At 40.0% G+C, this 12,872-nt stretch overlaps 1 protein-coding gene across 1 annotated transcript in view; it reads right to left on the bottom strand.

Annotated features, from left to right (window-relative positions):
* Window positions 1-973: 973 nt before the first annotated feature.
* Window positions 974-12,872, bottom strand: part of INADL (InaD-like (Drosophila)) — a gene marked incomplete at its 3' end in the record, with an annotated part of 55,348 nt that continues 43,449 nt past the window's right edge. The window contains exons 17-25 of the mRNA XM_009873829.1: window positions 11,181-11,390; window positions 10,172-10,291; window positions 7,678-8,049; window positions 6,467-6,587; window positions 5,241-5,397; window positions 4,704-4,775; window positions 3,657-3,834; window positions 2,650-2,760; window positions 974-1,051 (exon numbers count right to left, since the gene is read on the bottom strand). Coding sequence (XP_009872131.1) covers window positions 974-1,051; window positions 2,650-2,760; window positions 3,657-3,834; window positions 4,704-4,775; window positions 5,241-5,397; window positions 6,467-6,587; window positions 7,678-8,049; window positions 10,172-10,291; window positions 11,181-11,390 — 1,419 coding nt within the window. The remainder of the gene's footprint in view (window positions 1,052-2,649; window positions 2,761-3,656; window positions 3,835-4,703; window positions 4,776-5,240; window positions 5,398-6,466; window positions 6,588-7,677; window positions 8,050-10,171; window positions 10,292-11,180; window positions 11,391-12,872) is intronic.

Genomic DNA, 12,872 nt, shown 5'->3' with positions numbered 1-12,872 from the left:
AAATCCGGCTGAGCCAACCCAATACAGTATTATCCACTGGCATGAAAGCATCACTTCAACACCTTTCTTGACTTTATTTGAATAACGGAGCCTTGTAGCTTCTGTATCTGACAGGATCTGAAAGGAGTATTACAAAAATTTTTGGAGGCAAGAGGGCCTTCTCAGTTGCCCACCTCACACCAGACTACTGAGTAGGATTAAACAAAAAGCTTGCTCTATTTGTAGTTAGTATGTCAAACTGCACCAGGCAGTTTTATCCCTGCATTAATTTTATCCCTGCTCCTCCAGTTCCGACACTCTCAAAGCACCCGGCCTAGACTCATCAGTTTCGAACAGAAAACTACCTAGGCATTAGAGCAGTCTGGCTGGAAGGAGAAATTCATTTTTTCCCTTATTGCAACAATTAAAACAAATCCACTCGTTCAGATGAACCAGATTTTTCCTCTTTTAAATCTGCTGTGAAGTTGCTTGAAAGTTACTGCGCGGTAATTGCTTCACAATTAGGTGCCCAGCTACAGACCACTTGGTCATTTCCTTGTTCTACACAGCAATGGGAAATGCAGGAGACTAGCAGATTTAATTATCGTATAACATGATTTTACTGAACTTCGGCCAGCCTCACGTTAAGCATATCGTTTGTGTACCCGTAATTATTTCTCTGTTTCTACTGAACAAAGAGAATCAATTTGCTTCCACATGGAGTAAAACAGGTACTTCCAGAAAGATGTCAGTGAAGAGCTGCAGTGAGCACAGGATTTCTTCAGCACCCAGGGGAAACCCACAGAACATCTGTCAGAAAGCCGCCTTCTGTTTGGCAGAAATTTGGCAAAAATTACTTGAATCTAAGATATTTCAACAAAACACTTCAAATTTTATTTCAGGGTTGATGGGTGGTTATCACAGAGTTATAATGCAGGCTATTATTCCATTTGATTTGGTAAAACTTAGGTATAGCGTTGAATGGAATAGTTACCTTTTCACTCTTATTTTCTTTGTCTGCATCCTGATCTTTGCTGACTTTGATTCCCTTAGGCTGTACAGCTGAAACCACCTGAAAAAAATGTGCATATGCCACACGTTAGAAAGAGCATTATAGCCACAAAACAAACATCCAAAACTTAGATAACGACAACAAGGAAGCCACCCAGCGCACTCCGCATTTTGCCCCACAGAGAAGGGCACTGCAGTGCAGTCTGAAAATCACATTCTTTTACTGAATTTACAAACATCCTCTACTTTTCTAGCGCTCACTGTTTGACATCCAGCCCCATCTCTTCGTTCAATTAAACATTACTCTGAAGTCAACAACCTGGACAAACATCCTCGATACAGAGCCCAGGACGGACTCCTGAAGCACTTATTTATTCAAATAGAGACCAGTGCCCTGGTTTCCAAGACACTACATATGAGAGTATGTTTAGTCTCCACATAATATTCCTTCTTTCTGTTCTTTACTCTTTCAAGGGGAAATTTTTAGGGCATTTTGATTACAGCTGGTGGCAAGCACACAGTGTAAGCTCAAAGTAAGAAGTACTCAAAACGTGAGTTAGCCACGGGCCTTGTGTTGGGTCACACGATCAGGACACGTAAAAAGAACTCCTGGGCCCCTTTTCAGTCTTTTCTTCTACTATGTCACAAAATGTAATATATTCCTGCTCCTCCAGCTTCACCTTATTTTGGGGAATGGGAGTTGGGATTGCACAGCACTGCTGAATGTCCATGAACATCCAGCTTCAAAGTAAAGCAACTCAAATTTCAAGTTACCAGGCTTTCCCTTAATCTCTCTAGATTGACTAGAAGAGTATGGTTCAGAGATGCAGCTGAACATTGGAATTCTAAGAGGTTTTTTTGGGGATCTTTTCCAGGAAAAAGCCCATAGAGAAATGGAGCCAACTCAGTTACCACCACTGCAATTTTTGCCATCAGTGCTTGAGCATGTTCCCAGTACAGCTGGTGAAAGTCTTAATAGATTTTGCAAGACTCCCTGGAGCACTGGGAAGATAACCAACACAGTTGTGCTGGATTTGTCTACAGTTGTCAAAAAGGTCTCTTCAGGTCTATTAATCCAGCCAAAATCCCAATTAACTTCTCAGATTATGCTACAAGTACATAGAAGTCTTGTGGGTTTTGTGTGTACTTCAAGGCAGGCAGAATTACACACCAAGGAATTAAAAGGCTTCTTGCCTTGGCCCTGAAGAGAAGGAGACCCCTAAAATCTCTTGAAAATTAACTTGTTCCCAAATAACTACCTTCAGGTCCCTTTGGTGACACATTTTACACGGAGCTGCTAGCGTGACTAATTTTAATATCACTTTTGTTCACTTGGATAACAGAGTACATATATTTAGAAATACGAATAAATTAAAATACACAGGGCCGGACTCAATTACACAGATGGGAGAACTGAATTAACACCTAGTCAACAGATTTATACAGACTTGATTTACATCAGAGAAACAAGACTTCAAATCAGGCCCCCGACAAGTAATCAATCAATCAATCAATCATGTGCTCTATAAGCAGCAACTCTGACAGAAAGGGTGGACACAAAACTTCATGGAACTTGCTGAATGGAATTTAGTCGAGTTTAAAATAAGATCCACATTGCACATTTATTAAGTTTTGGAACAAAACCAGAAATAAACTTACTTTCGGTACATTGGACAAACCCTGAACTACAAACACGACGGGATTTCCTGCACTCTTGATAGCTTCTACTGCTTCCTCATGCGTGGCATTTTGTAGGTCTATCCCAGAAACCTAACAAACAATGTTTATTTTTATTAGTTAGCTTGTCTTTGGCCTGAAGTCATTGCGAGAGATCACATACATTTGCACGAGATTAGTGCATGTGAGGAAGGTACCAAAAGCATTCAAGAGAAGTATTTTTCTATGACAGTTTAAGGAAAAGTATGCTACTTAGTTTCCTAATTAAAAGATGGCCATATGTTTCCCAAAGTAATTCTTCTAGATAAAAACTTAAGGAATAAGATTGTCAGAGAGTGCTAGATATAACGCCAGATATAATAGAACTCTTCCTGCTTTTTCCTATTTGCAAACTAAACCTGTTTGGAAACAATTTTGCACAATATCACACACAATCCTAAAGCACCATCAGCTTGGGAACCCAGAGACAAAAGTATTCATCTGGAGAAAAGCAAATAAAAATAAATAAATAATCAAAACACAGCCAGAGATGAGAGCCAGGAATGATGTTCTCCCCTATGGTAACTGCCAGAATCAGGGCTTTGCCCCAAATAACAGTTAATCAGACCATTAATTCACACACAGAGCAGCCCAAATTTCAGTATGAAGAGTCAGTGTTCTTCTATATATTAGAGCTTATGTTCATAAAAGTATGCTATAACATTGTTATTATAACTTATTATACAGCAGATACACTAACTACCAGGACTTATCCTTTCTTAAATATAGAGAAGAATATTAAAAGTGCTCCACAGTGAGACTTAAAAAAAAAAACAAACAGAAAAGAAAAGAAAAGAAAAAGTGCCATCAGGGGTTTCTTTTGGTTTTCAAAACATAGCGTCATTAACACTTCACAAAGTGATGGCAGTATTTTGTTCCTCGCTCCTCCCAGTGCTGGCTGAGTCAATCTCTGTTTCTTAGAATGAAAAGGTAGGTTTATCTGCATTTACCTCAAGTATTTTATCTCCGGTTTTTAAAGCCTTTGTTCTTCCTGCTGGGCTGTCTTCCAAAACTTGTTTGATAAAGATCCCTTTAAGCTCTTCTCCATTCTTCAGGCGCTTTATGACAGTCTGTCCACCAACAATACTGATTCCAAGAGACACATGAGGGTCTCTGAAGATCTCAACACTGAAAAAATACATGTGGTAGTTTAACAGCTTGAAGTATTTTGGGTTTTTTTAAACTATAAATACAAAGTCTTAAAGAAACGTAAGCTTCTGGTCTTTTGAGAAGATTTAATAGAGGTAAAGGATAAAGACAGAAGCCCAAGAATGCTCTCAGCAGAGTTGGCTTTTTAGCCTGAGCAGACCTCACCCCACAAAAAGAACAAAATTCTGCTGCCAAGCCATGCCCACTGGCCATAGGCTTTTATCTCAGAGCAACTTAGGGTAAACCAAGAAGGTCTTCAAGCAAACACTCATCCTCTTTCTGTTTGAGCAAACTGCCTGGAAACGGCAAACCCTGCAAGTGGCACGCTGGACAAATAGCAAAACAGTGTTTCATACAACTTTATGAACACTGACTTCAGTGTGTCAGATGCATATTAATCACCTCGAGCAGAAACTTTGTGATCATATTTTAGTCAGGATCAGAAAAACAATTCACCTAAAAATGTTAACAATACAACAAGGATGTGGCTAAAACTTGGCTTGGCAATTCGGGATTGTGCCGCTAAGTTTAGTAGAGAACCCGTGGAAAAGGAGACAGCAGCACCATGTGCATTGTTCACACCTAATAGTTATTAAATGAGCAAGAACTTGTAGGTCACCCACAACGTAAACCCACCAAGCTTTCCCAAGTCAGCTGTATAAATAGAAGGCATAATTCTGTTGAACATCTGTTAAAAATTCAATATATCGACAAAAGCCCAAGGTACACAAGTGCCTTAAAGTTACTGGCAGAGGAAGGGAGGAAAAAATCCCACGAGAACTGATTGGGCTCACAGAAAAAAAGAATTAAGGTAAATGGGAAGAAATAATGTCATCGTATGAACATACATCCGTGGTGGTCCCCAGTGGCTGAAGTTTGGAGTTTCTTCTCCTTCTCCTTCTTCTCTCTCAGGTAATTCACTGATTGGGGGCAGAGGGAGGGGAGGAATAAAAAAAATAAAAAAGGCATTACACATGCCAGGTCGCAATTCCTGACATATTTTGTATCTGGCAGTGAGACAGCAACGCCTTCTCACATTGTCCAGTTCAAACCAAATATGCAGAGTCAACAGACCAGACAGGAATTTCTGTATTTAGGTTTAAATGTATTGAAGGAATGCTCCAGAAATAAACATGATGGGCACACCAAATTTATAAGCCGCTCTGATATACAAATCTGCACTGCATTTGCTTCTTCAGAACGATTATTTAAGTAACTAACATTTACTTTCTAATAAATATGCTGGGATTCTTATAGAGCGATATAAACATAATAAAATCAGCCTAGCTGACCAGAAAGCAGATTCTGATGTAACTGGGAGAACAGAGCTGATGTAACTGGAGTGTTCCATTAAACACTCCAGAACAGGACATCTCTCTCCATACCTGCACAACGCTGCTCTAGGCTGAGCTAAGGTGGTTACTCTCCCAGATTCCAGGTTTTTGGATAAAACATAGTCCTCTTCTTTTAGTTCTTCCTTTTCAATAGATTCCAGATCATCAGGAAGCCCAGGTTCTTTAGAGTCAATCCAAAGCTTTGTACCTGAAGAAAAGGCACAGATGGGAACTTTGGCTCCCTCTGTCCCTGCATCTACCAGTTATCACCCCTTAGCCTCACCAGGTTCCAAACGTGGATGCTGCGCGACGATCAAGAGGGTTAGTGATACAGAGCACTTATTTTCAAAGGAAATTCAAACCACACTAAACATTTTCTTATAGCACCTTGCTTCTGACGTACCCGCAGTCAAGTACTAACAGGAAATGCTAAATCTTTGTGGAACTGAGACGTGCTTTGGTACAACTTACATGACAGACACTCCTCACAAAAACACATGAGCAGAAATAGCAAACCCATCCTTTATGCAGAGGGAGCAGTGCAAAGCCCTGCTGCAGCACGCAGCTCCTGCACACCGGGGAAGACTGATGTCATTTTGGTGACGTTAGGTATTAACGCTAATTAAAGCACCAGAGCTCCTTGCAAGAGTTGTCGGTCTGCCCCTGTAGCTTACACAGTGTCTGCTGCACAAGACGTAGGTGACAAAGAAAGGAAGCCACCCAACCTCCCTTCTCCTGTCTCAAACAGGCTCGTAAACTTATTTCCCTGATGATCTATCAAATTCTAACCAACCATCACTGGCCATCTGACGACGAGAAACTTCACTCCTGAGCGCAGATTACAAACGAAAATATGGGGCAACGATCTACCCTGGAGTCACTTGTAAATTTTCACTGCAGTTAAGTCATCTTCAGAGCCCGTCAACCTTTTTTTATTTTAAGTGCAAAAATCTACAAAATCAACAATCAGAAGTGACTGAGACATTCCTGATGGAAATTACAAGCATGAGCTATTTTACTTATGTGTGGGGTCTTACTGGGGACATGAGCTACACAGAAGAAAGTGATTCTCCACAGGCAGGACAAAGCTGCTGAGAGTAACACTTGCAACAGCTTTAAAGATTTGGAGGAGGAAGCAAGGTGATGAAGCTGAAACCTTTTTAAAGCTAAACTGTCTCGAGCCTGCAGAAGTGCTCATCTGAGTATTTCATCACTTGAAAGAATTTGTGTTTCAGTATATACCAATTTAAATTAGTAAATATGAAACAATTACAAACCTAAATTCGACTTCTTTTTTGTTCCTGACTGGGTAGTTTCATTATCAGATATGTCTTTTGGGGAGCCACTCTGTGCTGCGGTTCCAGAAAACAGTGAACTTGCAGTAGCATTTTCTTCACTCTTAACAGAGGAGAAAAAAAAGTAATTAAAGTTAGAAAGCAACGGTATCAACTTATACAGCTGTATTTGATGTGAACATTGATTTTTATAGCGAACATTCACATTTTCTTAACCATATTCATATTTATTCAGATAACTATGAAATACCAACTGCTCATTTAAGCACTCTATTAAGAAGAGGCATGAAAAATGTTATGTGCAATTGCAATAAAAGGCAACTGTATCTTTCTACTTGCCTGTAATCTAGACAAGAAGTTCTCTTCAAAAAAAAAAACCCAACAAACAGATAAGCAACACATGTACAAATTTAATTTGTGCACTGTGGCATGAGACTTTCTCTGGAAGCTGCATTTCAGCCTGTTTAGGTACAGGGTGCGTAGGAGACAAGCCAAACCAAACCTGAAATTCTCTGTGACTGTGCTATCAAGTCCTCTTCCATTTCATTTTTTTCACTTGGGAAGCTGGTGCATGGCAGGCTGCTATTATCACTTTTTTTTGTTAGGTAAATGAATGAACAAAGACTCAGGAAAAAAAATAATTCTCAAAATACTTGCAGAAGATGTATAAATACAAGTGTTTCACAATTTACCTGAAGCTCTGTCTCCCTCTACTCCTCCATCCACGCTTGTTCCGATTGCTTCCTCCATATATTTCTTTGCTCAGCTGCACTATCAGCTGGCTCAAGGAAGTGATTTGAAATAAAATTAATGAGGAAGAGAAGGAACTCCTTTCACTGACATTGCTGCCAAAGCCCCTGGACTCTGCTGTTACTGACACAGGCCCTACTAGCACAGCTCACAAAAAAAGAACTAAGCCCTCAAGTCAGTGACTGGAAAGAAAGAGGCAAGTACAGGGTCCCTGTAAATACCTCGGTCACAGCACCTATCTCATCAGAGCAGTTAAATACACAGACTCTAAGCAAGCAAAAGAACTTCCCAAAAGGTACAAAAGGATAGAGTGAGGTCTGTTAGAGGTATGTGGGTCTCATCTAGCAATTAAAATGTGAGAAAGATTCCTTAGACAGTTTAGGTCTGGAATTTGCTTTGACATGGTCAGGGTACAGCACTGAGAGCAACGCAGCACTTCTCACCATTTGGTCTTTATTGAATGGGTATTCCAGGGACTGTTTTGGACTTAAGTTAACACTGGATCTCAAGTCTTGCATTTCAGTCGTCTCCAGTTGTTTTGTCCATCGTTCTAGATCAAGGCTGCCCTCTGAAGCTGCCTTCTGTCCACACGATGCATTATATTTCAGGAAGTCCAAATCTTCTTCGTACTCATCATCCACCAACATTTCCCGTTCCTCATCCATTTCTTCCGTTCTGGGTTTCAGAAATTCATGCATCTCCCAGGACTCCTTCTCGTACTCACTGTCATTTCGAGAAAGCTGAAATGACCTTGCCAAGTCCAAACTGGGTTCATCAACAAATTCTTCCTTAAAAGGTGTTTCATCCCTGAAACCCTGCATAAAACAATACAGGAATATAATTTTTCCATTATGTTCCATGGTTTACGTTAGGTCCATATTAAAAGTACTTCCTGAATGATGTGAAGTGAAAACCTTCTACTTTTGCATTTTCTGAAAGAAAATACACTCTCTGACTTACGATTTTAACACTAAAGTAGACATTGCCATTATATTTTTCTAAATATCAAGAAATTTAAGTTGCATAGCTTGCATATTGCTGCAGCCATTCAGAACAACCAATCTGGACTGAAGTTTGGGAATGAGAATTATTAAATAGCACAAAAAAACCTACAGGAAAAAAATATATATACATCCAGCTAAAGTATCCCTATGCTCCAGAACTAGTTGCTGTTGCTGTGTGAATGCATGTACATCTCTTACAATACCATCAGCTAAATAGAAAAGAGCCTAAGAGGGCTTCCTGCCCCTTCCCAGACCCCCCAAGGTACTTCAGCGCTTCTGACCTTTAGTGTTGGAATTCCGTTCTGTTGGGTTTGCACAAATGCCCGGACACTGCCAAACCGTTCACACAGTTCAAGCGAGAGGCAGGAGAGCAAACAAGATGCAGGCAAGAGTATAAGGGAACAATGCAATAAAACCAGCTGGCGCAAACACAGAACATTAGCAACCTAGAGATCAGCACATTTTACACGAGTGTTTAATCTCTGTGTACCTCACTCTCCAAAAAAAACCCTGGTCTGAAGAGACTCTAATTCTCATCTTTCTTTCACTTCCCTTCTGTGGTGTCACTCTCCAAGTGCTTCCATACGAGGCACCAACTTCAATGTCGCGCAAAACGACTCGGAACCACACGGCACTTGGTGTTGCCGTCTCCTGACACAGCACTTGGGTCCGTACAACCCCAGGCTGCTGCACTGCAGCACCACACGCTACCGATGGAACAGGCAATACTGCAAACGTGACAGGCAAGTCGACTGCTGTAGCATATAAAATCTCTGAGTTCCTTTTTCTCTTTTTTCCCCAAAGTCAGCTTTGTCAGCTCTACGCTAGTGCCTAAAAGCGTCAGCGGTCGTGACACCGAGATAATAAATGGGTGGAAATTTTACGCTACTGCTCTAAGCTACTATCGATGCTGTCATACATAAGGTAAAACAAAATACAAGCAAATGCCTCTTTTTGTGCAAATTGATCATTTCTCTATTCAGTGGGATTTTTGAGATAAAAGACTTCATACTTAATAGCACGAGATTTATTTAAGAAACAGAGAAACAATCTGAGCTGGTAGTTGACTAACTGCTCTGCCAGGAATCCTTTCTATGCACCCTGAAAAAAACAATGTCCATTTTACATCATGAAAATCAGTAAATATCATGTCCAAGCTAATTTCTATGTAGCATACCTACACCTATCCCATAATACTGCTCCTTATGGTGGTTCTGATATACGTTAGGTATTAAAAATACGTTTGTATCCGGGGTAAGTGGACATGTTTAGCAACAAGAAAACCTAGAGCTTATTTTTATTACTCTGGATGGTCCTTTCTATCATTTTCCAGCCTAAAAAGAACGCATTTTCCATTGTGAACTAATAAAAATTTTGCAAAACACTTGAGAATGGATGAAAATTCAAAAATATCCACATCTCTTACTCTACACAGGTCAGTATTTTAATGTTATTGCTTATTACCCCGGTATCTAAGTTTCTCACTATCTTTAGTGCCTCTTACTTTGAAAATTATTTCTCAAAATACAGTAGAGGAGAATTGAGGAAGAAGTATAATGAAGTTTTGCTTCATTATAATAAGAGTGTTCTGCTTCCATACCTTACTTTCTTTGCAAAGCTGAACCCAGTACTTACGACTACTAACAACGTAGCATTCCTATTTCATATCCAAGGTCTTGCAAGGCATTTTAATGACATAATAAATTTGATAAGGCAGTTTGGGAACTGCATTGGTAAGTGCTATGCACATGTTTACTCTTCAGAATACAATTAGCATTCGGTTAGCTGCTAAGAGTCTTTTTCAAAGGGAATCCAGCCTGAAGTCTATGTGATAATTAAGTCTTACCTGAAGTACATACTATTTTTTTTTTACTCTAAAACATCATTTCCAGTCGACATAAATTCAAGCTGAACCAAAAGAGTAACCAAATACCTGTGGTGCTTCAAGTATTACTGAGAAATTAATATTATCTATTGGTTCTGGAGATCCAGGGCTGGTTTTAATGCTGCTGGAATCCACATCGTGCATGTTCTGCTGTTCTCTGTTTCCTCCCTAAGGAAGGCAATCAGAATGATGAGTCAGGAAAACAAACAAAAAATTCCCACATTTTTCAATAAGCTAAAAGGGAGAGTGAGAAGCAGCCACTACAAAAGAGATGGGAAAAGTTACAGCTATAAAAAAGGGAAGTCATAAATGCAGAAGACAGAGAAAACTGCTTTTATTCTTTTAAGATATTAACACATGTGTAGTAAAAAAAGAAAGCATGTAGGAAAGAAAGACGAATACAATGATATGAGAAATGATACATCACTTTTTTAAAAAAGGAAAGAATATATTTAACAGCCTTGTTATGTTCCTAGTTCACTAGTCCTCTACCACTTTGAATTACAAGCACTTTCTATTAGATGCTGCTTTGCTTTAATTAATTTTGCCTGGGTGCCCTTGATGAACAATACTGCAGTGTTCTCAAGTAAACTACTGTCTGTTCCAAAGCCCTTATTCTAGAGAAAAGAATTTCTACTTGAATTTACAGTCTTGACTTCAAACATATTAAGTCTCTTTGATGTCAGTGGAGCTCAAGGAAGCCCTTAGCAGTGTCTTAGAGCGAAACGGACTTCAGCACATACTTCACTCATTTGCTGAGTGGCTCAAACCACATCTGCACACAGGGCCACTGCACACAGGTTTGCCCAGACACATCTTCAGATTCCACACGGATGTTCTTTCAGGAGGAGCTTGAGAATGATGGTTTTTCAGTGAGGCCTTTTGGACAATGAGCTGCCCATTTGCCAGCTAGCCAGAATTTCTGAACATGTTGCGTGTACACACAGCAACTTAGATGCTTTCCACTGCATACACTTTCTAACTCTGAATTTCCTCCCACCTCCTCAATACAACAACCCAGAATCAAATAGAAAAAAAAGTTAAAATCTGTCCTTACCACCAAAGGCTTGCAGATTCCAAGAGAAACTGTACCCGGGGGCACAGATTTCAACACGTCCACCGCCTCTGCTAAAGTGGCACTGTGCAAATATTTCTCATTTACAAACACCAAGCGGTCGCCAGGTAAAAGCTCGCCCCCACGTTCTGCTACTCCACCTGCCACCAAAGAGCTGATCACAATGGCGGTTCTTGTCGGATCTAAGGGATCCTGTGGGGGAAATAAATAAAAAAAAATAAATTAAAAAGAGTCAAACTCCCCAGAAAGCCAACATTTATTTCGAGCACGTAAAGAGCCCTTAAGCACGTTTGTCATGTAACGCCATGGAACTGAAGCTTGCTGAGGCGTTCAAAAAGACTGTCTACTAATACTGCCAAGACTTACAGTTTACAAAAAGAAAGATCTGCAGTAGGAAGATATTCTGTCACTTGCCTCATCCATCAGGAAATTTAAAGATCTGAAAGCTGACTGATACCCTGCCTGCCCTCTTCTTACATACACAGAAACGGCCAGGCCAGCCTGCAAACAGAAAAACAACGCTGGCACTCTTCCACCAGCCTCCGTCCAGCCTGTTACGTGCTAATGCTACAGAAAATAACCGTTCCGCGCCCCATCCAAGAGCTTCGTAGCAGCAGAAGTGATGCCAGAAGAAATCGTTGCAAGATTAATTCAAAAAAAATAATTAGAATTAAGAAATCAAGCCCAAAACACTCAAGGAATTAGCAGTACACATTTGCTATATTTCTGAAATGTTCCTGCTTCGTCAGATCTGCATGACAATTTAGGAGAGACATTCTCTCCACCCATGAAGCTTCCTTAACAGAGAATACCGGGGACAGCAACGGAAGAGTAACTGAGATTATTACTGAAGACAAGGAACGCAGCAGTGGTGTATACAGAGGAATACGAAGCAGAAAATATTACACACATTGGAGAGGCTGTAAACACACGCAGAAAGATTCACTTCACTGATTTTTTTTTCCCCCCACGTTAGTTTTTGCATCGTGTCATGTACCATTTCTATCATGCTTTTAGCCATTTAAAAATTCATCCTCGATCCAATTAAATGATCGTAAGTTATATAGTGGCAAAAAGATACACAAAACAAATTTATGTGGGTTTTTTTTCCTTGGTTTTTTTTTTTTAGGATTAGAATTAGCCTTTTCTCCCCCTTGCAAAGGGCTCATAAAGTTCAGAAACGCTCCTTGCATGCACTGGGTCTTCAAATGCATAACCATGTACTAGCTTTTCCTCAGGACCTACATCTTATTCAGGGCACGGGAGAGATATAAAAAAGGCAACATTCAAATCACAAAGACCACCATGAACTCAGCGCCTCAGTGTTAATTTGAAAACAGGAATGCTTTTTTAACTCTTTATTTTTACATGACTATACACTGCTTTCCAAGGGAACATGCTTTTTTATTAAGGTATGTGCAAACATATGAGGCAATGAATGTAATATCTGTAAATGGCTGAAATTAGAGAAGGGAAATTAGAGTTCAGCTGGAGAAGCCCTGCTGAAGCTGAACTCAAGTAAATACACGTTACTAATAATTCTCTCCTGATCTACTGCTTAATCCTGCCATTTTCTAATCTTCCCCAACACTGGGTATCTGCATTGTACAGAAGAGGCTTCCTAGCGAGTATCATGCCTTGATAATCAAAATCGAGCTCAGCAACCTCCCTCTG

This window comes from Apaloderma vittatum, unplaced genomic scaffold (genome assembly GCF_000703405.1).
Source record: "Apaloderma vittatum isolate BGI_N311 unplaced genomic scaffold, ASM70340v1 scaffold10917, whole genome shotgun sequence".
Taxonomy (NCBI): Eukaryota; Metazoa; Chordata; class Aves; order Trogoniformes; family Trogonidae; genus Apaloderma; species Apaloderma vittatum.
Note: the sequence above shows the minus strand (reverse complement) of the source record. Positions and strands in the feature narration are given on the sequence as shown.